The 24,536-nt window shown below is 45.6% G+C and overlaps 2 protein-coding genes across 2 annotated transcripts in view; one reads left to right on the forward strand and one right to left on the reverse strand.

Moving 5' to 3' along the window:
- Positions 1-406: 406 nt before the first annotated feature.
- LOC117555210 (sodium- and chloride-dependent transporter XTRP3-like) lies at positions 407-3,674 on the reverse strand. Its single transcript, XM_034230027.1, has 3 exons — positions 3,616-3,674; positions 1,366-1,487; positions 407-649 (listed from the first exon to the last, which is right to left on the reverse strand). Exons 2-3 carry the CDS (start codon positions 1,474-1,476, stop codon positions 407-409), a joined length of 354 nt encoding a protein of 117 aa, XP_034085918.1. The 5' UTR covers positions 1,477-1,487; positions 3,616-3,674.
- Positions 3,675-6,020: 2,346 nt separating this feature from the next.
- ggctb (gamma-glutamylcyclotransferase b) overlaps positions 6,021-24,536 on the forward strand; it is a 28,202-nt gene continuing 9,686 nt past the window's right edge. Inside the window, 4 exon segments of the mRNA XM_034230035.1 lie at positions 6,021-6,131; positions 6,205-6,271; positions 6,274-6,340; positions 6,438-6,570. Coding sequence (XP_034085926.1) covers positions 6,021-6,131; positions 6,205-6,271; positions 6,274-6,340; positions 6,438-6,570 — 378 coding nt within the window.

Raw genomic sequence — 24,536 nt, forward strand, 5'->3', positions numbered from 1 at the left:
TCTGGCCATACATATAAGACCAACATTCCTGACAATAGATTTCAATAGTCATCTTTTACGGTGTAAATGCCTTTTTAATAATAACATTTTTGAATGGAACATTCTCAACACAAATTCATCAATCCAAATAAATATAACTTAAATATGTGGGAAAATACTGTGTTTGAAATGTATAATTGAAATGAGATGTTAGCTTTTTGTTTTGATATATATATACTGTATATATACTGTATAGGGAATGGAAATTGTGCTTGCATTCTGGACAATCGCAGCCAATAATATAATATCCATCATCTTTCAGCGGTTTTGCACCTAACATTATCACTAGAATTAAATTAAAGTAACAAGATCTGAGGACTCACTCCGGCACTGAAAAGCACCAATAATGAAACAGCTTATTGGGACTTTATGAAAGTCTTCCACCTGTCCCATTGGCCTGGATCTTACCGTTGAACAGCTCGTCGCTCAGGTGAGACACGAGCTTGAAGTCTCGCAGCGGGGTGATGATGGCGGTGACGTTGCCCAACATGCTGCCCATCCCCAACAGCAGCAGCATGAAGAAGTACAGCACTGACCACAGCTGGGGTAACGGCATGTTCTTAATGGCCTCACTGTACACAATGAAGGCCAGCCCTGTCCCCTCCACTGCCTGGAACAAAGGAAAGTGGGAGAACGAGTGTTTATTACTAGGATGGAAGAACAGGTGAAGAGGTCTTGAGGGAGAGTAAGCAGTCATCAGTGGAAACACATCAGATTTTTGGCTGCATATCATACCGGTCTGGTAAAAGGTGCTACTGTATTTACCTTATCTTGTTGTCTCAACTGCAAAGTACAGTACTACATGGCTCTTAGTTTATTATTTCAGATTGCTACAAAATATTATCGCTAGTGGATGGATGAAATGCCTTTTCCATAAAATATATTGTTAAGATTTGTTCCTCACCACGGAAGACCTTTTTCTTTTTACTCGCCAATACAAAGACATTGGATCGCTCATAGCACTTCTTACACTTGCAACCACTGTCTGCTTCATATCAAAGTCAGAGTGACAAAATATGTTGACCATAACAATGATATAAGCAGTTAAAAAAAACAGCAAAGCTGGTTGCAATTTACTTGTTGTAAAATGATCAGTTATTCAATAATTGTATTCCAGTCTCCCTTCAGATATGTTAAGTGGCATGCAATTCAACACAATGCAGCTCACCTCCTTCAAAGTGAAATTAAAAACCTCTGCATTTTCTTTATAGATATTAACAGTACTTAATGTCAGCTTAGTAAAAAAAAACAACATAACAATTATTATTTACAATGGACTACGCTTAGCTAACAGACTAATTTCCACCACTCATGGACCACACTCACCTTTTCTCTTGAAATACTGGCTGACATACTGTCGCCCTTTAGTTCCTCTCTCTTTTCTTTCTCTCCTTTCTTTTCTTTTTCAAAGCATGGCTTTGTGAGTCGTTCAGACATGGTGTTGTACCCTTAAAAAGGGAAATAGTGAGTGAGAGAAGTGAAGACATACAATCACGAAGCTCCCGCCTTCACTCGTCTGAATCGAGCCATCTTTATAATGAAGCTTGTACATTTACAATGAATACACTCAAATTTCAGGACCAATAATTATGACTAAATTCTCCTTTATCTTTAGCTCTTTAACAGTGATAAAACAACATATGTATGGACATGTGAATGCAACAGTGCCTAGCTTAGCTGCCAACAACATGACAAACAGCCAGATTCAGCGGCACCACAAGGTATACAGCAGCTAGCTTCAATGACCACAAAGTTAGCCAGAATTAGCAAGAACCTTCAAACAATACAACAAAGCGCAAAATACACAATTTCCTCTGACAACGAACCACGGTGATGTAATACGGATTATATATAACATGGGTTGATAGATTTATAGTGCTTTGTATACTGTAATTACCTTAAAAAAGGGAAATAGTGAGTGAGAGAAGTGAAGACATACAATCACGCAGCTCCCGCCTTCACTCGTCTGAATCGAGCGAGGAAGAGCGCAGTGATCCCTCCCACTGGAACCCCAAGGCATTACCAACAGATTAACGCACAATCAGCCCATACAGTAGGATACATCTATCTCTCAGGATTGACTATTGTCTGTCACAATGGCACACGTAAGTACTAGCATCCCTGCTCACATGCTCTCACTCTCTGCTAGAAAGTGCCGTTTGGAGGCGGAGGCGGGACCAAACCATTACATGTAAATAGAAGGGGGTGTACAGAGGCTTTGGATAATTAACTTTTGGAAGAAAATAAGTTAAATGAATTGTAAGTTTAGTGAGTACATTATCAATATAACGTTATATTTATGTTAATTATTGATGAATGATGAAAGGTTACTTAAACATTTTGTTCTTAATGTTCTAAAATTGTTTGGGCCCCCGTGGTGAGGGTGTTTGGGGTGGCCAGGATTCAGCTGGGGGTGGCCACGGCCACTCCCAGCCACCCCCCAGCTCCGCCACTGGGTATAATGAGACAATAACAGGCTACAGATGCGGACATATACACACACATATATTTATATAAATATATACAATTTCAGAATCAAACAAGTATGAGAGCACTCTCATAATAACGTAACACAATCAGAGACTGACTCTCTGGTGGCTGAAATGGGGAATTGAAATTACCGGCCAAAAGTTGTACAAGTATTAAAAGTAAGCATAGGACACCAAACCAACTGAGACCCGTCTGTCCGCCGCATCTACGCACTGTAATACACGCATCTACGCACTGTAATACACACACCTACACACTGTACCACACACACCTACTGTAGTGGAGAGTTAGACATAACTCAGTGTTGGCACTAGTTTTGTGTCTATCACTATGTTCACCAAGGTGTGTCGGCCAGAACACCACTTCAGGCCAAAGGTCCAGAATAGAGGAAACGAGGAGCTACGATGAGGTTTGACTTCTTTACTTATTTAGGCAGACATACATATATTTGTCTGTGTGTGTGTGTGTGGTCTTTCCTACAAGGGAAATAAACAAAATACAATCAATATAAGATAACTAATGCATACATAAATTATATACATAATAATGCCAAACCCTATAGAAATAATAATCTAGACAAGCTATAATACAACATGTCTCCCTTCTCATCATAAACACATTAACATATAATGTCAAACACTCTTTACCAGGCAACACAGAGATTCAAAGTTAAGTTACCGCTAATGAATAACGTTCCACTTCCGGTTGGCGGGAAGCGGCAGCCGATGCTCTTATTGTGAAACGCTACAGACATGCTACTTCCGGTAGCGGAGCAATAAATGAACTGTTAACACATAATATCTCACCTCTAACGCCACATAAACATGTATCCACATAAACTACATCCTATTACATTAATAATAGATCTGTGCCACTCAACACGGTGTATATACCCCTAACTTTGAGACAGGAGTGCCGACTCACTTGACGAGTGACTTAATGAGCAGCCATAATAAACATGCACGCAGCATGCACCGATCACATGAGCACGGAGACTCTGCATTAAGCCCCATCGGCACAGAAGTTATCACAATAATAATGAAGTGTAGAACAACATAACAGGCACCACTGTGGACAAACACTCACGTTCATTTACGCACACAATACGAAGCTTAAGACGGCATAACTTTCCTGCAACTACTGACGCACATTACCCTCTGATGTGTGACGTCATCCAAAACACCTGGGTTAGCCCCTCCCCACTATGAAGGCACAATTTAACAGGTATCAACTCTGTATAATAAATAAATAATATATATATATTAGGGCTGTCAGTCGATTAAAATATTTAATCGCGATTAATCGCATGATTGTCCATAGTTAATCGCAAATTAATCGCACATTTTTTATCTGTTCTAAATGTACCTTAGAGGAATATTTTTCAAGTTTTTAATACTCTTATCAACATATGAGTGGACAAATATGCTTTATGCAAATGTTTATTATCATTTGAACAATGACAAATATTCTCATGAATATTAAACACAACAACCTCTGAACATTACAAATATTCGCCTCAATTCAACCTGGAACCTCTCTCATTCAATAATACAATACAAAGTGTGTGTGTGTGTGTGTGTGTGTGTGTGTGTGTGTGTGTGTGTGTGTGTGTGTGTGTGTGTGTGTGTGTGTGTGTGTGTGTGTGTGTGTGTGTGTTCGTTGGAGCTATGTGCAACTCAAGGCATATGCTCGAACGGGAGCTGCCTGGACGCTGCAATCATGTTACGCGCACTATCCGTGCTGAGTGTGCTGACTTTTCGTACAATGTCCCACTGTCTGGCTACCTGCATAAAGTCAAGTGCTTGGCGCAGTTGTCGGCGAAATGTCGCTCCTCTGTTTTCATTTGAACAGCTCCTTATATCCGTTAGCGCAGCTAGCTAGCACCAGATGCTAACAACAACAATACACGTAACACACATACACACACCCTCCCGGTCCTCCCGATGGCCAGTCGGTGCCTGCCGGTGAGCGTGGAAGTGTGGTCTGCCGCAAGCAGGCAGCAGGAGCGGGGCTGTGAGCATCAGCTTGTAGATGGTATTTTAAACTCGATGCGCTCTGAAACTACTGGGCGGCCGAGGAGAAAAATACATATGCGTTAATCGCGTTAAAATAATTAGTGGCGTTAATATTTGTTTGCGTTAACGCGTTATTAACGCGTTAACTTGACAGCCCTAATATATATATATCAATAACTATAACTTTGGGGCCTTTTCTACACCTACTGCTCCTAAAGCATAATCAGGCTACAGCCGTTGTGTATTTTATTATGTGAAGCACTGAATGGTCTTGGATATCGACTCTTTATTTGTAGATATCTACTAAACTACAGCATACAAATACAGAAAGTAATGTAGGCCTGTTATACTGAGTGATATATATTTTACACACTGCTCTGCTTTCGGCACGGACCTCACAGCTGTTCTCACTGTAAACATCGCGTTGCGATGAAAGCAGTTACTAATATAATATCCAAGGGATGCATGCAGAGCTGTCATTGGCTGAGATAAGTCCGGCCGTGCGTCACGCCTCCACCGTTCCCGGAAATGTTACGGTTATCTGAGAGGACCCAAACGCAGGACACGGCAGAATGTTACAAAGGTTTTATTTTGAGGAGAAGGAGCGCGGAGAGTAATCCGGTTGCTGGCGGCTGTTGAGGTGGAGGAGCGTGGAGAGTAATCCGGTTGCTAGCGGCTGTTGAGGTGGAGGAGCGTGGAGAGTAATCCGGCTGGAGAGTAATCCTGGAGCACAAGAAGAACAGGTAAGAAGAACATTCAAGTGTAGCGGAAATAGCTAACTAATTCTAAGAAGGCTGAGAAGGCTGAGAGTTTTACCACTGGGGTTTAAACAACGATCTGGCGCTGACAGGTTGTGGAGCCTCCGCTGATATGCCATTAGTAATGGCTGATGGAAATCAGGTGTGTAGCAGAGGAGGGTGCCCAACTGATTGCAGCAGGTGGAGGTTGAGCCGGGAGCCAGGAGTGACAGCCACCACGCCCACACAGACAGGGGAAGGGAAAACACACACAAGGGAGGTGGCTGGAGAATACAACCACCACAGGAAATGCATCCGTGGAGGAGCCGTGGAGGATGCATCAGTGTCTCCTCGGTTAGAGCTCCTCCAGAGAGCCTTCTCGATGCTCGGTCCTCGAAGTGCATTTAGAGAAATGAGATGTCCTTCAACATGGCGCGCTGAAATTCATTTCCGGGTCACTACCGGAGGACCAAGGAGTCGAGGAGTCGAGGAGGGGAAATTTGAGTATTGAGAAACCTCTCATGTATTGTGAGTGTGAATAGCTCTGTATGGCAGTGCAGGGATTAGCATAAGAATGGTGTGTGAGTGCTGGAAGGCCGGTGCTTGAATCTGTCCCTGCAGCTCATGCCCTCTCCCCCCCCGCCCTTCACACTCCGCTGGCTCCGCTCAAACTCTCCACCCTTCCTCACCTTGACCCTCCTTGTTCTCATATCTTCCCCTGGCAGCAGCTGGTGACAACATGCAGAATGACCACACCTTCCTGTACTTTGCATACGGCAGCAACCTGCTGAAGGAGCGGCTGCAGCTAAAGAACCCCTCTGCCACAGTGCACTGTGTGGCCAGGCGCAAGGTACAGTTTGATCACCGGAGCATCCATGGTCCCTCCCCATAAGAGCTGTACACACAACTTGTCTCTGTTTCAGAACTATAAGCTGATGTTTGGGAACTATAAAGGCCTTGCCAGTGACCGGTGGCACGGAGGTGTGGCCACACACCAGGGGATGAGGTGTGGGGTGTGGTGTGGAGGATGAGCCTGTCTGATCTGGAGTCTCTAGACAGGTGAAGTTTTCATTTCGTCAATGGCCTCTCCAGGATTTCTTGAATGTTTTCCTTGGAAACTGACATCTAGGTTGTGTGTGTTTCTATGTGGTCTCAGTCAAGAGAATGTGATGTTAGGTGCCTACAGTCCTGTGGAGCTATCAGTGAAGACAAAACAGCGGGAGATCAACTGTCGTACTTACATAATGAACAGCTGTGTGTATGCCCCCCCATCACCACAGTACCTGCAGGTAAGACTGCTTTCACTGCTTGTCAGCTCAAAGCAATTCACTGTAATGCTGCAGCAATGATTCTTTACAGGCAGTTGCAAGTGTCAAACAAGTTATTCAACATTAAAATGTGTTAGCAACAATTCCCCCCAAAAAAACAACTTAAACTGTTTCTCAAATAGTGGGCTTGTGTTCTCATTTTGGCTGTTATATCTTACAAAGGCTCCGCCCTCTACTGGACTCTATGGGTACTACCTCTCAACCATACTATGCAAGCATTCACCTACTGAGATATCTATAAACGTAGCCGGCCCCTCGGGGCGGGCCTACCTGAATGCGCGCGCAAGCTCACCGTATAAAAGGCGGCCTCGCCTCCTGACTGTCATCCTTTTCTCTTCAGCGAGCAGGATAAAACAACTGAGACGTAAACGAGAAAAGAAAGAGAAAGAGAATTGATTCATGGACTCACCACTCCTTGAGCCCCGGCCTTGTCCTACATGCCCTGGCTTAATCGCAGGTGTCGATCCCCACCGCCTCTGTTTTGAGTATCTGGGGCCTGACAACGCCGCGGCCTGCAATGCCTGTCGTATGCTCCCACGGCTCAGCCGCCGGCATCGTCTGCAGCACTTTCAGGCGTATTATGTCTCGCCGGAGGAGGCGGAGGACCAGGAACTCGAGGTGGTGGAAATGGAGGAACAAGATGTCGCTGGGAAGATGCCATTTGTTTTTTCGCACAGGTCTGCGCGTCAGGACTTCCCTGCGGTGATGACCATGGCGGCAGAGCGTGTAGGCCAGAGGTGCCCAGTACGTCGACCGCGGGGGCAATGCTGGTAGATCGCGAGTCATTCATAAAAATTTTTTTAAAATAGACAAAACAGGTTTTGATCCCTCCTCCCTTGGCCTCCCTGCCACTTAATTCAGGAGTTTACTTGATTGACAGAAAAAGCGACCTATCGCTTTCCAGTCTGTTAACCCAGAATGCAAAGCGATACAAAATCAGTCAAGTGCCGGGAAAACTCAAATTGAGTTAAAGAGACAAACAACAAAATGAGTGCGGGACCGAGCAAAAAGCTAAAGACATACCACTTCCACCCAGAATGGGAGGAAGAATATGTTGTTGTGATGTCGCATTCAAAGGTTATCTGCCTTATTTGTAAAGCAAGCGTCGCTCTGCCAAAGAAAGGTAACGTGGAGAGGCATTATCGGAGTGTTCACAAGGCATAGCAGGGACTTCCCTCCGAGTAGCGAGTTTAGAAAGCGAAAGGTCATGTATTATTGCTACACAAACATTATCTCGCAGTCTTAGTGTCGCCAACTCGTTTCTAACATAGAAAAAGACAAAAAAATGCGTCTATGGTCGGTATATCTTTGATCTTTCCAATCGAGATGAGATCTCTCTCTCCCCCGTCTGTGTGCGAGGGGGCGGGGCAGTTTACACACATGCAGCTGCTACATGCAGCAACACACGGCGGAGAGAAGCGCTCCAAGGTGTGGTTAAATGTTACCCGTCTCGATGTAGACAATGCTCCTTGCCAAGAGTGTTTAGCATGTAAGGGCGGTAACACGAGCAATTTGTCTAAACATTTAGCAAAAGTGCACCACATTCAGACGGAGGAATGCACCGGGTTCGACTGTCTTTCTAGTAGCTCTGTAGCCCCATCCACGAGTAACTTTTCCACGTCAGGTGTTATGTATGCTAGCAGCAACACACGGAGTTAACTACATTATGCAAACATGGGTTAATGATTAGAGTTATTTATTTTTTTAAAGTTTCAACTATTCTGTTTACAGTTCTGTCATCAGATTATTTAATACGATTTGTTAAAACATTGTTGTTTCTTTTGATGTGAAATATTATTTATTTTATTTAAATAAAAAGCAATGTTAATTTTGTTCACAATTTGTTAAGTTAATTTAATAATATATATATTTTTGAATCAAGTTTCCACAACCTCAAGCGAAATCTAAAAGTTGATAAATAAATAAGAGCATTTGAGAAATTGTGCAAGGCATACAGTAATAGTCCGAATAGTCGATTAATCGTTTCATTAATCGATAGATTAATCGATTATCAAATTAGTAGTTTGTTGCAGCCCTATTGTAGTTATACCATGTATAAATAAAACGTGTTATTCAGCAACCCTTGTAATTTGGGATTTTATTTTTGGTTGGTAGACCTCGCTGAGCTGGTCATTTCAAAAGTAGCTCACCAGCCAAAAAAGTGTGGGCACCCCTGGTGTAGGCCTACCGCTCCCCCCGCCACTGCCACCGAAGCTGGTAAGCCACCTCTGTCAGGGGTTTTACGGCCCGGTTCGTCCGGCCTTCGTTTCGCCCCCGTTGCCAGATATCTGGCAGTGTATGGAGGCGACGTGGCGGAAGCCACTCAAGACGAAGGCTCCAGTGGCAGCTATGGCGGGAATCCTTAGGGTGCAGGGCCGCTCGGACACAGTGTGTCCCGGCGTGCCCCCCCTTGCTGAGAGCCTGGCGGCCCATCTGCTTCCACAGGCAGCTGGATGGGCGGAGGGGAGGAAACCTCTGCCCCCGCTGCCTCGGGACCGAGATATCCTGGAATATTTGGACAAAATATTCCGGCTCGGAGCGCAGATGGCGGTGGCGGCCAATAATCTTGGTGTGTTGGGTGTCTCGCTGATCAAGCCTCAGCAGGACACCCCCGCCCCCCCGCCTCAGGACGGGAGCGATTATTTGGACCACTGCATTGGTCAGATGAACAATCTGATCCAAGGTGTAGCCGCCGAAGCTGGACGTGTGATGTCCCTGGCCACAGTGGCGTCACGTCACGTGTGGTTGGGACTCACCGCGCTGTCCAGGAAGGATCGCGATGATCTCCTTGGGGCCCCCGTATCCACGGAGGGGCTCTTTGGATCGATCACCTCGGTCACACAGCGCTTCAGTCGTCTGGAAGAAGAAAGGGTGCAGCTCAGCTGCATGCTGCCGCTGGCTCTTCCTCTGGCTATACTCCTCGGCTCGTCCTGCGGAACCGGCTCAATACCGGCATTCGCAGCCCGCGGGGACGGGCTGCCCAACCCCGGCAGGCTCCACCTCAGCAGAGGGCTTCTGGGTGGGGTGCGCCGTCCTCCCGGAGTAGACTGGCGGTGGGAGGAAGCGTCCCGGCGGAGAGAGTGGCTTTCTCCACCCAGGACGCGAGGGCGAGTCCCGCCTCCTCCCTCTTCAAAAAGATTGTGAAACATTCAAATGTCAATAAAAATGATTGCATGTATCCCAGTCTAAGTGTAATTTCTCTCCGCAATTCCACACTTAATGTTAACCGTACAGATTCCCCACTCGCTGCCCCAGTTGTAACGGCCCGTCCACACTACAGCTTCGACAGCTTCAAAAACGGTTTCCAACGCGTCTGCCCATTCACTTTGAATGGGGTGACGTCACTTTTCGCCGAACAGCATTATGGGAAGCAGTGCGGAGCTTTCCTGGCGTTTCAGGCTGCAAAAGTTGAGCAATGTTCAACTTTTGAAGCTTCTGAAGCTTTCGGTGGAAGCGTCAGCCAATCAAATCATATGCCCGTACAAGCTCTAGCCAATCAAACCGCTGCTTGTGTGTCAGGGGCGGGAGATTCATGTGATTGGTTGTTGGTCGAGCTTCAGACACGCCCAGCTCCAAGCTTTTTTTGAAGCTGTAGTGTGGACGGGCTGTTACTCCAGTAAAGGAAGCAGCTAGTGGGCATGCGCATGTGAGAGTGATAAACCGCAGGAAATGCTATCAAAGCGCTGTGCAGGTACAGGGGCATTATGGCCGGCGTTATTGTTAGGAGACACACCGCCTAGCGTAATAACTCCAATTAATGCATTTTACCGTCTGGGTGAGGGCTGATTTATGGCGGAGTGTGCGCTCCCACGAGAGCGCGCTGCGGTGCGTTCAGGGACCTCAGTAGAAAATCTTCCCTTTCTGTGTCGACCCCCCATGGGCCGAACTTCCTTTCATGGAGAGTTTGGCGGTGAAGTGGGTCACCAGGGAGTACCACAGCTTCCTTGCTGTGGCTCCACAGCTGATTGCTTGTCCCCTAACACACTGTTATGGGGAATGGAAGATCAGCTGTGTATTAACAAAGTGGATGGACAGGACCTTGGGCGTAGGAAGCATCCTGAATGTGGGGGGGACATTTTTAACGGGGGGTGTGGGGGTCCCCCACCACGAAAAAAAAAAATATTTCCTGTATTCTGGTGCATTTTAACAGGTGGTTTGATACTTTTATGTGGCTATACTAGCATGAGGAAAATGATGGGTACATTTTGTAATTTCCTCCAGTAGTAAAGAAAGGAAACATATTTGATTATTAATTCAGAGCCGTCTTTGAATTAATAAAAAGCAGTTTAAATGCCCATTTTTTTGTACATTTATATACAACAATAAATATTTGTGAGTGCATTGAGAGATATTGTTGTGGAGAGTCATTTATATATAAATCGCAAAATACATTTGTGAATCCTTCTGTGAGCATTTATTAATATTGAGACTGATCTGACTCCATACAGATGTTAAGTTCACCTATGAGAGTCCACATCACAATTTACTCTAAACAGTCATTTCCCTTTCATCACTCACCTCAGCAATGGACCTCTCTCCACTGTCCCTGCAGTTCTGCCTCTGACTCACTCTCAAGCGCCTAGATGTCAAGAGAGGTGGTGAAGTGATCATTATTTATTGAGCAGTATACTCTTTCACATTGAATCATAACAATTCATACTGAATGTAAATACAACTGACTCTAAAGTAAATCCCTTTCCACATGGTAAAAGTGGGGGGGGTCTAAACTAATCATTTGAAAAAGTGGGGGGGACTTGTCCCACCCTCATATAATGGCTGCGACGCACAGGACACTGAAACAGGGTTACTCACTCCAGTTTTGCAGCGTCCCTCCTCCATTCAATGGCATAAGAGAGGCAAATCTATCATCCCAGGAGGAGATAGGTTTCCTTTCGGCAGAGATTCAGGCCCTGGTGCAAAAACAGGCGGTGTCTGTTGTGCACTCACAGGAGAGAGAAAAGGGGCTTTATTCCATGTACTTTCTGGTTCCCAAGAAGACAGGAGAATTCAGACCCATTCTAGATCTCCGTAGCCTGAATCAGCACATTGCCTGCACAATTACATATTGTAAGAGAATATTTTCATCTGATCTGTTTATAGAGTTTCTTATTGTTTTATAGAATCTGTGATACTGCAAACATCTGCTTGTAGTCAGTCAAAGACTCCTGTGTAGGTTGAGGCTTGTCTGGATCTCTTTGAGACAAGTAGACTATTGTCTCACATCTGCTACTAATTAGGTATACGCGGGCTTTCTGGGAGCCCGCCTCTCCTCGTGTTGGTTAGAGGTTTTGTGTCTTTTGGTTCAGAGATTACCTTGGTGGAGCACAAGGACAGTGTGAAACTAGGATGATCTCCCGGCCGTATGTAATTGTCTGTCTCTCAATAAATATCAGTGTATTGACAGGCGAATCCAGTTTCCCTCATTTGATGATTGGCTCAACATTGCTGCAAAGAAGTTTTAACTTCACAATTGGCGTCGCAAACAATTACCAATAGATCGTCGAGCTGGTGAGTGTAGAGGAAACTTCTGTGTAGCATGCAGTGGAGTCACCGACTCAGGAAGGAGACACGGGAAGAGTCGGAGCTTTGATGTCAAACCACTGTGATTTATTTGGAGTTGGTACCAGAGTATTCACATCACAAATCCAAGAGTCAGAGGTTCTGACTCCACGGTAGAGTTGCCACGTCAATTCTGGAGAGCCTCTCTCTTGCCAGCCCATCTAACTGGTTTCGCAGAGAGTAAACAACATATTTGAGGAGATAGCCTAAACAGTGTGGGAACACAGAGCTACCTTCCTCGGACACTTATGACCTCGAAGATTTTACCTTGGAGTCCACAAATACAGAGAAGGAAGTGTCCCAGTGTACCCACAACACAGACCATCTGTATCCCAGTATTGACCGGTCACAGAATGGGAACAATAACATTATTGGCTAAGCCGCCTGTGTCCTTAAAGAAGGTAAACAGACATCGAGGTTTGTCCTGTATGTTACTAATTGGCGTCTTATGATAATTATTTCCACAACAGTCCTCTCTTTTTATCATTTATGATAACCTAAAAACATTAGTCTAATAATAATTTGGTCAATAATTAACTCAATAGGCGTCTCCAGGTTCGAGTGTGGTCTCACCTTACATCAATTATATCACAAAGTGGAATAAGATTGAAACATTCAATCACAATGATTGATACAGCCAATCATAATAGGAAAAATCATCTCTCATCAGTGTTTGATCATCTTTTGTCAAAAGCATAATAATTAACACACATAAAACACAGGTGCACAATGGCTAAATATTTGTTTTAAACTAATATCTTTTATCATTTACCATTAGTTAATTTCATTCATCAAACTATAAAATCAAAACCAGCTTGCCGCTTTAAAGATTTACTTGAAGGCAATCACTAGTCAAAAGCATAATAAAACTCAGGATCGTAAGAGACCCTGCTAAAAATTCACAGTTAGAGTATAGAATTCACAATGGTGATTTGATCAATCTGTGATCTGCAAAAGTGCAGTGTCCTCAATTTTAGGATTATCTTAAGAGTCAGGCACTTAATTTTAGTAATATCAATACATTCAAAATCTGAAAAGGAAAAGTCAGACATGTATTGTGTAGTGTAACAACCTGAAAAGGAAAAAATCAACTTTAATCAGTTTTAATTAATTGGCCATTCATTGTAAGGGGGAACCCATGGTTCGGGTGCCACGGTAGAGACCCACGGGTCGGGAAGCTCGACGTCGTACATCATCACGGTGTCATCAATGGTGTCGTACCCCACCAGTGTCTGTGGGGCCTGGAGGGCGGTTTTGACAACCTTTTGCATGACTAGTTTAACAACAGTGACTAGGCACATTATCAGGATTAGTACAGCTAAGATAAACAGTGAAATGGTAATGGCAAGTTTACCCAATCCCGCTCCCCATGACCCAAATATTCCAGATAAATCCCCAAATGCAAACCCATGAGTTTCGTGCAATTCTTTTATTCCCCTAGCAGTATCATGAGCCATATCCATGACCTCAGGTGTAGCATCAGAGATGAAAGAACAACACTCAGAGCCAATCACCTTGCACGTGCCCCCCTGTGCTGCTAGCAGAAGATCCAGTGCCATGCGATTCTGTAATGCCACGGTTCTAACTTCCTGCAGTTCTTTGTGTTCAGCCAACATGGCTCTGTTGGATACATTGAGGTGGTTTTCCACTATTTTGGAGAGAGCTATGATTTCCTGCTGGGAAACATAAATGCCGTACCAGGGCAGGACAGCGCTAGCCAGCTGCTGACCTGTTGTGATGGTCCTACGATTTCTGTGTAGGGAGGGGAGTATTGCTGCAATCTCATCAATCTCTACTTTACGGATCAAAGGGATTAGATAGGCTAGATAACAGGTGCCATCAAAAGTGTCATAAGGCATGCAACTGTAGGCTCTATCTCCACAGACCAAGTAAACTCTCTCTGGGAGGGGAGTACTGGTTAGTTTGACCTTTATTACGGTGTTACAGTCGCTGTGGCCCACATCGTGAGAGGGTAGAAACCCTCCTCCGTTCTGAAAGCAGATAGACACATTCTTCCACTCATGCACCACAACTGGGGGAATATAAACTGAACAGTCACGTGTAGGGGACTTACCTAGGGGTAATGGCAGCGAGCAATCATGTATTTTAACTTTAATCGAGTCCACTGTTCGGGACCCAAACCAGGGTACGACTGTTACTAAGGCTTCAACCAACAAAGATGGTGTGTGTGGTTGAGGTGAACATGCTGGTCCCGTATAGTTAATTGAACAATTAGTCTGGACTAGAGCTAATTGGAATCTGTATTCAAAAACTAGGTTTAAGTACTTCTTCACATATATAATTTTTAGGACCATTACTCGCTTGAAACCGTCTGGTAGGTAATCCTTATTTATTGTGTCAACAATGAGCGAGATTAAGCCCTTGTACCTTAAAGGTTGCTTGGAGTCTATGGGGTAAGAAGGGATGTAACAATCATCGGTCTCATCGCTAATTCGGGATGCTATATCATTCCAGCTAACTAAACTGTAGTCAGGTTTTGTGAAAGGAATTGGGCTGAACATGGGAGAGTGCATGGACTCTGGCATATTTTGGCACAGCCAACAGTTGCTAACATTGCGTTCATGTGCATAATCTATCATTAGATTTATTGCAGAATTAGAATGGGTTTTAGTTTGTTTAGGTGGAGTGATATGGGCACTCTTTAAAGAATCTACATCACTTCCTGGTGACTTAATTACAGCTGGACCTGGTTCCATATTTGAGCATCTAGTGACCCCTGTACTGGGATCTCTGTAATTGGGTGTCCATGTGGTACACATAGGATCATTCTTTAACTGTTCTTTAGTGAAACACCACATTTCTGGGGGTACATTTGCAATGGTGTTGAGTGTTATTCTTACCATCCGCTGCGAGACCTGGAACCGCTGGTACCCCGTCTCTGGATAGACGTTCCACGCCCATAAGCCTTTGCTTGAAAACACAGGAAACACAACAACACAGTCATGTGAGTTACAGTGTGTAGTCGGACATTCAAAGGAAATATTCTGTAATCCTGTTTTGGGAATGTCAAGAGCAGGGAGAGGGAGTAGCCTTATCTCGGGGCCCACTTTCCTCTTTTTTCTCCCTCTTTTTCTAAATGTTTGTGTGATGGTGGGAAACAACCTGATTTTGTTGCTAGGCAATGGTGTGCCCGTTGATGTGGTTTGGCCTTCAGGGTCTGGGCCCCGAATAGCCAAACTGCCTGCGCCCTTGGATAAGAGCACCTTATATTCACCTTCTGAGGGGCGAGAGCCCTCGCCACCTGTCATCGGGATTGGTTCCGCCTCATCTGGCGGGGTTTCCTTGGCCAGGTATAGTAGACCCAGACCAAGGAGTATGAGGACATTCATCACACGCCAGCACCCTGACCCTCCCCTCTGATCGGCGGAGGAGACAGGCGGCATCGAGAAGCGTGGATCCACTCTGTCCTGCCTTGAACCTTTAGGGCTGTTCTGGTCACTATTAACACCTGGAAAGGACCTTTCCACCTGGGAGACAGAGCATCTTTTTCAAGAGACTTGATTAGCACATTATCACCAATCTCAAAAGGGTGGGTTGGCTCCTCTCCAGGTTGAGGGAGCCTGTCAGCCACCTGTCTGTGAAACTTTCTCAACATGTCAGTCAAATATTTTACATAGTTAGTCATGTAATCATCTGTCCATAACAGAGTAAGCTTATGGGGTGTCACTGGGGGACTGGACCCTGTGGACATTACCCTTCCCATCAATACTTCGTGGGGGCTAAGCCCTGTCGTAGCATTCGGTGTGTTTCTGATGGAACACAGGACTAGTGGTAGTGCATCTACCCATTTCAATCCTGTGGTCAACATTGTCTTGGTGAGTTTCTCCTTTATGGTCAAGTTCATTCTCTCAACCTGGCCTGAGCTCTGTGGGTGATAGGGAACGTGCAACTGCCATCTGAACCCTAACACTGTAGCTAGACTCTGGGTTATCTTAGAGACGAATGCTGGACCTCTGTCACTGTTAATCCCTGCTGGAACACCAAATCTAGGGATAACATCTTTGAGAAGACACTTTACAACTGTTCTAGCGTCTTCTTTTCTGGTTGGGTAAGCCTCTACCCATTTGGAGAACTGGCACACTATTACCAAGAGATACTTGCAACCTTGGCATGGTGGCATGTGTGAGAAGTCGATTTGCATATTTACAAAGGGCCCCGACGGGGGTACCAAGTGTTCGTGTTGGACTGGGCCACTTTTCTTTCTTGTCTGCTGGCATGTCATGCATCTATCTACTAGGGCCTGTGTCGCTAGTGTGATGCCTGGGGCAAACCATTGTGATTGTATAATCCCATTCATCCCTCCTTTTCCTACATGTGTAGAGCCATGAGCAACATGTGCCAAAACATGGAGGAACGAGCGGGGGCAGACCATTCTGCCATCTGGGTGGAGCCACAAGCGGGACTCTGCGTCAAGTGTACAACTTCTGCGCAGCCATAAGTCTTTCTCCCTAGCATCAGCGCGGGCTTGCATGTCCGCGACATCATTAAAGGAAGGCAAACAAATGGGTTCTGCAGGTTGTGTGGAGGGACATTGGAGCACCATGGAGGAAGAGGAAATGGCCGCTTGTTTAGCCGCGGTGTCGGCTAACGCATTTCCGCGTGCAATAGGATCATCAGAATTTGTGTGAGCAGCACATTTAACTACTGCTAGCTGTGCAGGGAGCAAGATAGCGTCTAACAGTTGAGCCACTAACGCATGATGTTGAATAGGCTTACCAGCCGATGTTAAGAAACCGCGCATTTTCCACAGGACTCCAAAATCGTGGCATACCCCGAAAGCATACCTGGAGTCTGTGAAAATGGTCGCAACTTTATCTTTAGCCAAAATGCACGCTCTAAGTAGAGCATACAACTCTGCCGCCTGAGCCGACGTGCCATTGGGCAACGCTCGGCTTTCTAAGACTTCCCAGTCGTTCACAACAGCATAGCCAGCTAAACGTAATGTGTCAGACGGTCTGCAGGCAGACCCGTCTGTGTACAGAATCATATCTGAATTTGGGATTGGAGTTTGCAACATATCAGTTCTGGGCGAAGAAGACAGATCAATGGTTGTGATGCAGTCATGTGTTAGATCAAAGTCTGGTATTGGGACCAGTGTGGCTGGGTTCAGAGGAGGGGAGCGCCTGAGAGTGATGTGCGGGCTTGAAAGAATGACCGCCTCATAACCAGAGCGCCTTGCTGCTGTCATATGCTGAGTAGCAGAGGTGTTCAGAATATGCAAAACTGCATGTGGGACATGTACTACACAGTCACTGGCCAGTACAATGGGAGAGGATTGCTTGATAACCATTGCAACTGCGGCCACTGCTCGCAGGCATGAAGGCATACCAAGTACCACAGGGGAAAGTCGAGACGAATAATATGCCACAGGCCGAAAATTAGAGCCATGCTTCTGTACCAAGATGCCCGTTGCAAAGCCCCCCCTTTCATGGACGTGTAGATGAAAAGGTTGATGGTAATCAGGGAGACCCAGGGCCGGAGCCGATGTGAGGGCCTGCTTTAAGTCCTGAAAAGCTGTGTGCATGTCCTCAGACCAGTGAACAATGTTCGGGGCGGCCTGCAGAGTGGCAGCACGCAGGACGGAGTCCATAGCAGCGTACTCGTATATCCAATGTCTGCAGTAGTTTGCCATGCCCAAGAAGGAAAGCATCTCCTTCTTTGTGCGCGGTGGTGGCACTTTGTTCAAAAGGCAGACTCTCGCAGGTGAGAGGAGGCGGTGTCCATCTCTCAGAATGTGACCCAAATACGTGACCTCAGTCTGGCAGTATTGCAACTTGGCCAGGGATGCTCTGTGTCCGCATTCAGAAAGTCTTTTCATGAGCAAAATGGAGTCGATGCGACAGGCGTCTTTGTTAGGGGATGCTATCAACAGGTCATCAGCGTACTGAAGGAGGGTGCTACCCCCTGTAAGGACCAAAGTGTCCAGGTCTCTTTTAACAGCTGCGGCGTACACAGTGGGTGATTCAACAAACCCCTGCGGGAGGCGTGTGTATGTGATCTGTTTACCTTTGAAAGTGAACGCAAACAGATACTGGCTTTCTGGATGCAAAGGTATAGAGAAAAATGCTGAACAAAGATCAATGACTGTGTAGTATGTGCTGTCTGGAGGCAAAGAAGCAAGGATTGAATTGGTGTCAGGCACAATGGGTGCTGTGGGAATGACAATGGCATTAATAGCTTGCAAATCTTGGACAAAACGCCACTCATCAGGGCGATTGTGCTTTGGGATTGGCAAAATTGGTGTATTGCAGGGACTGGAGGTGTAAACCAGGACCCCCTGAGCGAGTAGCGACTCTATTACCCCTGTAATGCCCAAAATGGCTTTTTGGGGTAAGTTGTACTGTCTGATCGCTGGCAATCTGGCATTTGCTTTAAGGGTCACTCTGTGAGGGGGTGCAGACTTTACAAACCCCACATGGTTCTTGTGTTTCGCCCATAAGGTGGCTGGGACCTCTGAGAAATCTGAAGGGGGGGCCATACTCTGTGGGGAGGGGTGGTTGAAAGTGAGAAAATGTGCTTTGGGGGAGACACATGGGCTTAGGGAGACGTAGCATGTAATGTTCCTCCCCTAGGTTGATCAGATTAGGTGTGTGTGTGCGTGGCAGAGAAGCTGTTGCAACTTCTAGCCGGGCCTGGCAGTGGGCTGCCATGACCCCCACCTCCTCAGGACTACTGCCTGTAGTGACAGCTAGTGTGACGTGTGGGGCAGTTTCTACAACATAAAAGCCCTGTTGTAAGGGTGTGAGCCTAATAGGCAATGCGCACCCCTGTGGACCTATAAATAGAAACTGTTCACATTCCAACCGAGCTGAGCTATTGCAATAACTCCTCACTGACAGTGCATACTCATTTGATGGGTTAAATGCAGCTGTGCAGTGACAATGTAACACAGGCCTCATAGATGACATCATAGAGGCACATGCTGGGGAAATGCTAGCAATGTTTTGAATTCCCTCTGTGGAAAAAATGGAAAGCATTTGGAAATCTGGAAATGTCCAACAATAAAGATTGTTTAGAGATGATTGTATGAATTGAACAGCCTGATATACTCTGCTGTCTGGTATTGTCAAATACAGTCCGTCTGGTGTGCAATGTATGGTTGCTTGTAGCTTACACAGTAGGTCTCTGCCCATCAGGTTAATTGGGCTGCCCTCTGAGATAATGAAAGAGTGTTGCACCTGTGATCCATCAACGGAAATATTAGTTCTCTCTGAAATAGGCTCTGCTATTGGAACGCCGGAAACGCCTACAGTGGTAACAAAACTGTTAGTTGCTTTACACACCTTCTCTTTTGTTCGTACAGCTGATAATGTTGCACCACTGTCAACCAAAATGTCAACAGTTGTGCCATTAACCTCAACCGGCATCATTGGATCTTCGCGGGGGTTAGTGGAAAGGCGAATAGTTGCTGCTTGAATGTGGATTTTTTGTGTTATTGACCCTATTCCTCCATGGCCTCCCTATTGTTCATTATAGCCACCCTGTGCTGCTGCATACTGCCCCTGCTGGGCCTGCCTGTCATAGGGTGGAAAGTGGCTGCTGGACATAGGTGGGGGAGGCGGCAGTGTGGGCTGCAGGGGTGGGGGCAGAGCAGGCAAATTGTGTGTGTGCTGCTGTGCCCCCCACCTCTTAGGACATTTCCCTGCCCAGTGCTCAGTGCTCCCGCATACGTGGCAGTGCATTGGTTTTTTTTGGTTTTTGTTTTGCTGCTGCCTGTTCTTGTTTTGATAACCTTGTGACTGTCCTTGGTTCTGATATTGTGGTGTGCTGTTTTGTCCCTGAGTCTGCTGGTAGTTACTCTGACCTTGATAAGCCTGTGTGCTTCCCTGTTGCAGCACCTGTGCCGTTCGGGGAATCAGAAAAATCTGGCTTCTGTGTAGGGCCCGCATGGTGGCAATAGTAACTTTCCAGGTTTTCATCTGCCAATCGGGGGTGGCTAACATGTAAGCTTGAGCTGTCTCCGGGATAAGGTTATGCAATAAGCTCTGTACTGCAAACAAATCATTGATCTCTCTTTTAATGCCTGCATTGTTGTCCCACACCGTTATGAATCTCTGGATAAAGTCTGGCACTGTTTCTGTAGGGCTCTGGATGCAAGCCATCACTTGGGAAAAGTCAGTGTGAGTTTTAGCACAAGCTTTGATAGCCTTAGCTCCGTCAGTTTCTAGCCACTGAGTGAGGGACTGTGTTACAGGCCAATCTCCTGCGTTTGTGCACACTGGAAATTTAAACTCATCTTTGCATGTCGGCCATTCGGCTTTGTATGTGAGGACGATCAGCTGTTTAACATCATGCACCAAACAGTTATAGACCATACACACATTAGTCAGCCATGACAGATATTCATCTGGGCTCTTAGTGGGGTTGGGCGCGTGTCTTGTGACATCGATAACCTCTGAGGGAGTCCATGGTTTAAATACCGGGACTTCTCCTATCAGGATTTTCGGGGCATTGTGTGTTTCACTGGAGGCTGCGGCTTGTTGTGCTTCCTGCGCTGTATTATGTACCTCTTGCTCTTGCGCAGCCTGTGACGCCTTTCTTGTGATCATTTTTCCCCTGAGTGCCGCTATCTCCTTAGCTGTGAATTGGCGCGGTGTGTGCTCTAAACTGAGCGGAGGAGGAGGGGGAGGAGAAGGAGGAGGGGGAGGAGGAGTAGAAGAAGAAGAAGGGGGAGGGGGGCTTTGCTCTGGAACTGTCCCTGTCTCTGCTGAAGACTGGCCACCTGAATAACCAGAAGCCTCACCTCCGCCCCTGTGATCTGCCATTTCCTGTAAACCTGCGTTTCGCTCTGTGTGTGCGTCATGTATTTCTTGCTCCCTTTCCCTCTTCACTTCTATCTGTCTGATGTTTATGATAGCTGCAACTGCCTCCAACAAGTCGTTATCTGAGTTTCTGGCAATATGATTTATTTCTTTTGTCTCTGTGGTGGGGATTACTTTGGGGCAGAGAGTTACAGTGTGCTCCTTGATAATGCTCTGTGTTAGTTGGACCCCTGCGTCTGTCAAGATGCTAATCACTTGGGACGGGAGGGGCTCTTTTCCTTGGCGCCTAACCCAGTCTGACATTATAGCTTTAGCTACGGCCGCTACATCGTTGCCATGTCTCTCTTTTATTCTGGACATGATATCTGCTCTGATGTCAAACGCGGTTTGTAAACTGAGTAAGTGACAACCTGCAACACATTTGGAAACATTATCAAGCAGTCTTCTGAGTTCACTAGAGCCCCATTCACATCCACCTTCACTTTCACTCCTTTTTCCCACAGACATCCACGCTTTCACGCTTTTTTTCATGTACCCTTTGTCCCAAGCTGGGTTAGGATCATCATCAATAATCTGAGAAGCCTGTCGCAGCACACTCATATCAAAAGTGCCTGTGTATGGCCAGTCAAACGGGATTCTCCCTCTCTGGTTGTTCTGTTGTGAAAATTCGCACATCAATGCCGTAAAAGGCATCACATGATTCCAGCCTACAGCTCTGCCGACCATCCCAGACGGCATATTTGGGGAAAACATGTGTGTGTAGTTCTGTTTGTCTGTTGCGAATTTTGGTAGGTGTGATGTTTGTTTCTCGTATGTTTGAGTTTTAGTTTTAACCACCGGCTCAGGTGTGGACAGATGATTACCCATGTTTGTGGTTAGTATTTGAAGATCAACACTGCAATTTGGACAAACAAACATGAGCTCACTAATAAACGCCAGGGCGACAGCAAAGCTCTTCAACTCAATATTAGTCCGGTTTTAAGAGAGATCTTAGAGGGGGTGAGGAATTATCTCCGGTGGACGTCTGCTCACGTCTACCCTTGTATACAAGTGATTTATCGGTGCTTGAAAGCCGTCCAAGAGCGATAACTAAGCTTATCCTCTTGTGACAACCACTAGGCTATCTGTTTCTAGTGGCGCTGTGCCCCCCCGATCGGAGCCCACAGACTTTTTCCCTGCCCTTTCTCTCCAAACAACAGCTCAGTTGACTGTAGTCCGTACGACCAGCCTATATCTACTCGCCATCGAGTTCACCTCAAGGTGAAACACAGTTTGCCTATGCTTGCTTGCCACTACACACCTCTGATCAATTAGCCTATAATTGTATGTATGCACTCCTGACCGCTACCTGCTCCAGAGAGCCGTAGCGCATCGGGTGATGCACGCACTTCGCGCTGGCCCGTCTAACCATGAGAAAAACGGTCCTAAACAACGAGTGCTTTTAGACCGTCCCGTTTGAAGGACGGCGGTGCCGTGAGTTAAAACCTAGACAAGAACTGTGATTTTCTTCCTCTCAGCCTGCACTGCTCCAGCCCCACACACACACGGTGAGGTTTTTACACACACACACACAAGGCTGCAGCTGGAGCCGTGTTTTTACAGAGAGGTGATAGCAGTAAATATCTCTGGCTGCTTATTTTCAACTGCTATGTTCGGCCGCTAAGACCCTCAAAATCCGGCGATTTGTCCAGTACAAATCTTTTGCATTGCTTTCTATTCACACAGAAGCTCCACCTCACTGATGCCCTTTCTTTAAGGTCTCTTTAAACATGAGCTGTGCATGCTTGTATGGCACTTCCGTCCCTAATCAGCATACACAGAGGAAGCCAGCCAGGACTGAGTCCCCAGACACTGATTCCCTGGGTTTAACTATCCCCAAATGTTCATTAACCAAAAGGAAACGCAGCCGATCAGTTTCACAGGTAATTTTAGGATACCGTCAATCACAGATTCTGGTAAGGCAATGTCCAAATGTGGATTTGAAATTACACTTACCAGTTCTGAAGATCTGTTGGTACAATGCCGACAACGCCAATTTGTAGAGGAAACTTCTGTGTAGCATGCAGTGGAGTCACCGACTCAGGAAGGAGACACGGGAAGAGTCGGAGCTTTGATGTCAAACCACTGTGATTTATTTGGAGTTGGTACCAGAGTATTCACATCACAAATCCAAGAGTCAGAGGTTCTGACTCCACGGTAGAGTTGCCACGTCAATTCTGGAGAGCCTCTCTCTTGCCAGCCCATCTAACTGGTTTCGCAGAGAGTAAACAACATATTTGAGGAGATAGCCTAAACAGTGTGGGAACACAGAGCTACCTTCCTCGGACACTTATGACCTCGAAGATTTTACCTTGGAGTCCACAAATACAGAGAAGGAAGTGTCCCAGTGTACCCACAACACAGACCATCTGTATCCCAGTATTGACCGGTCACAGAATGGGAACAATAACATTATTGGCTAAGCCGCCTGTGTCCTTAAAGAAGGTAAACAGACATCGAGGTTTGTCCTGTATGTTACTAATTGGCGTCTTATGATAATTATTTCCACAACAGTGAGTGTAATTTCAAATCTATATTTTGACATTGCCTCGCCAGACTCTGTGATTGACGGTATAAAAATTACCTGTGGAACAGATAGAGGCAATATTTTTGGTTTCCTCTGTGTGTGTGCACTGCAAATATTCGGAGAGATCTTAAAGAGGGCATCAGTAATGTGAAACTTCTGTTCAAAAGAAATGTAGAGATTTGTACTGAAACGAATCGCCGATTTCTGGAGATTTCAACGGTTTAACCAGTTAAATCAACTCGCCTCGAAATCACCCTGTTGCTGCTGCAGGAAGAGGGTGTGGGTAATTCCCCTCCCCCCTGTGGGGAGCAGCACACGAGGAGAAACAAAGCACAGTGTCGTATTCTACTTAAATCGCACCATTATGAGTTTTGGAACTAAACATAACTCTTATTAGGATGTTACTAAATATTACGTCACGCTGTGTTTCATAAACTGAGGGGTTGTTGAATTTGGCTGTTGTTAAAATAAAGGGTACTGAATTCATTAAAAGTCTCTGCTCTCCGGATCGGGGAGGGCAGAGCACCACTAAATTAGCATAGTGGTTGTTGATTGAGAATAATGTGGTTATTACTCTTCAGCAGATTCCGTTCTTAGAATTAATTAAATTAATTAATATCTCTGCTCTCGGTCGGTTGAGCAGTTTTACCACTACATTTGCATAGTGGTTTTGATTGAAAATAAGGTAGTTTATTGCTCATCAACAGAATTCCCCTCCCCCCTGTGGTGAACGGCACACAAGGAATGTTTAAGAACACAGACTTGTATTTTCTGTTAATCACACCATAAACTCAAGAACTAAATTGAGCTATTAAATGGGAAGGGTGGTGGCAGAATATTACATTCACACTGTGTTTAATAAACTTACGGATTATTGAATTGGATGTTGTTTAAAAAATAAAAATAAAAATAAAAATAAGTACTGATATTTCCCTACCCCCGCTGAAGTTTCCCTAATTCGGATTAAAATAAAGCTGGATGAGTTTAGCTGTCACCTGATATTTATTGCGGGTTCATGT

The sequence above is a fragment of the Gymnodraco acuticeps genome, unplaced genomic scaffold, assembly GCF_902827175.1.
Source record: "Gymnodraco acuticeps unplaced genomic scaffold, fGymAcu1.1, whole genome shotgun sequence".
Taxonomy (NCBI): domain Eukaryota; kingdom Metazoa; phylum Chordata; class Actinopteri; order Perciformes; family Bathydraconidae; genus Gymnodraco; species Gymnodraco acuticeps.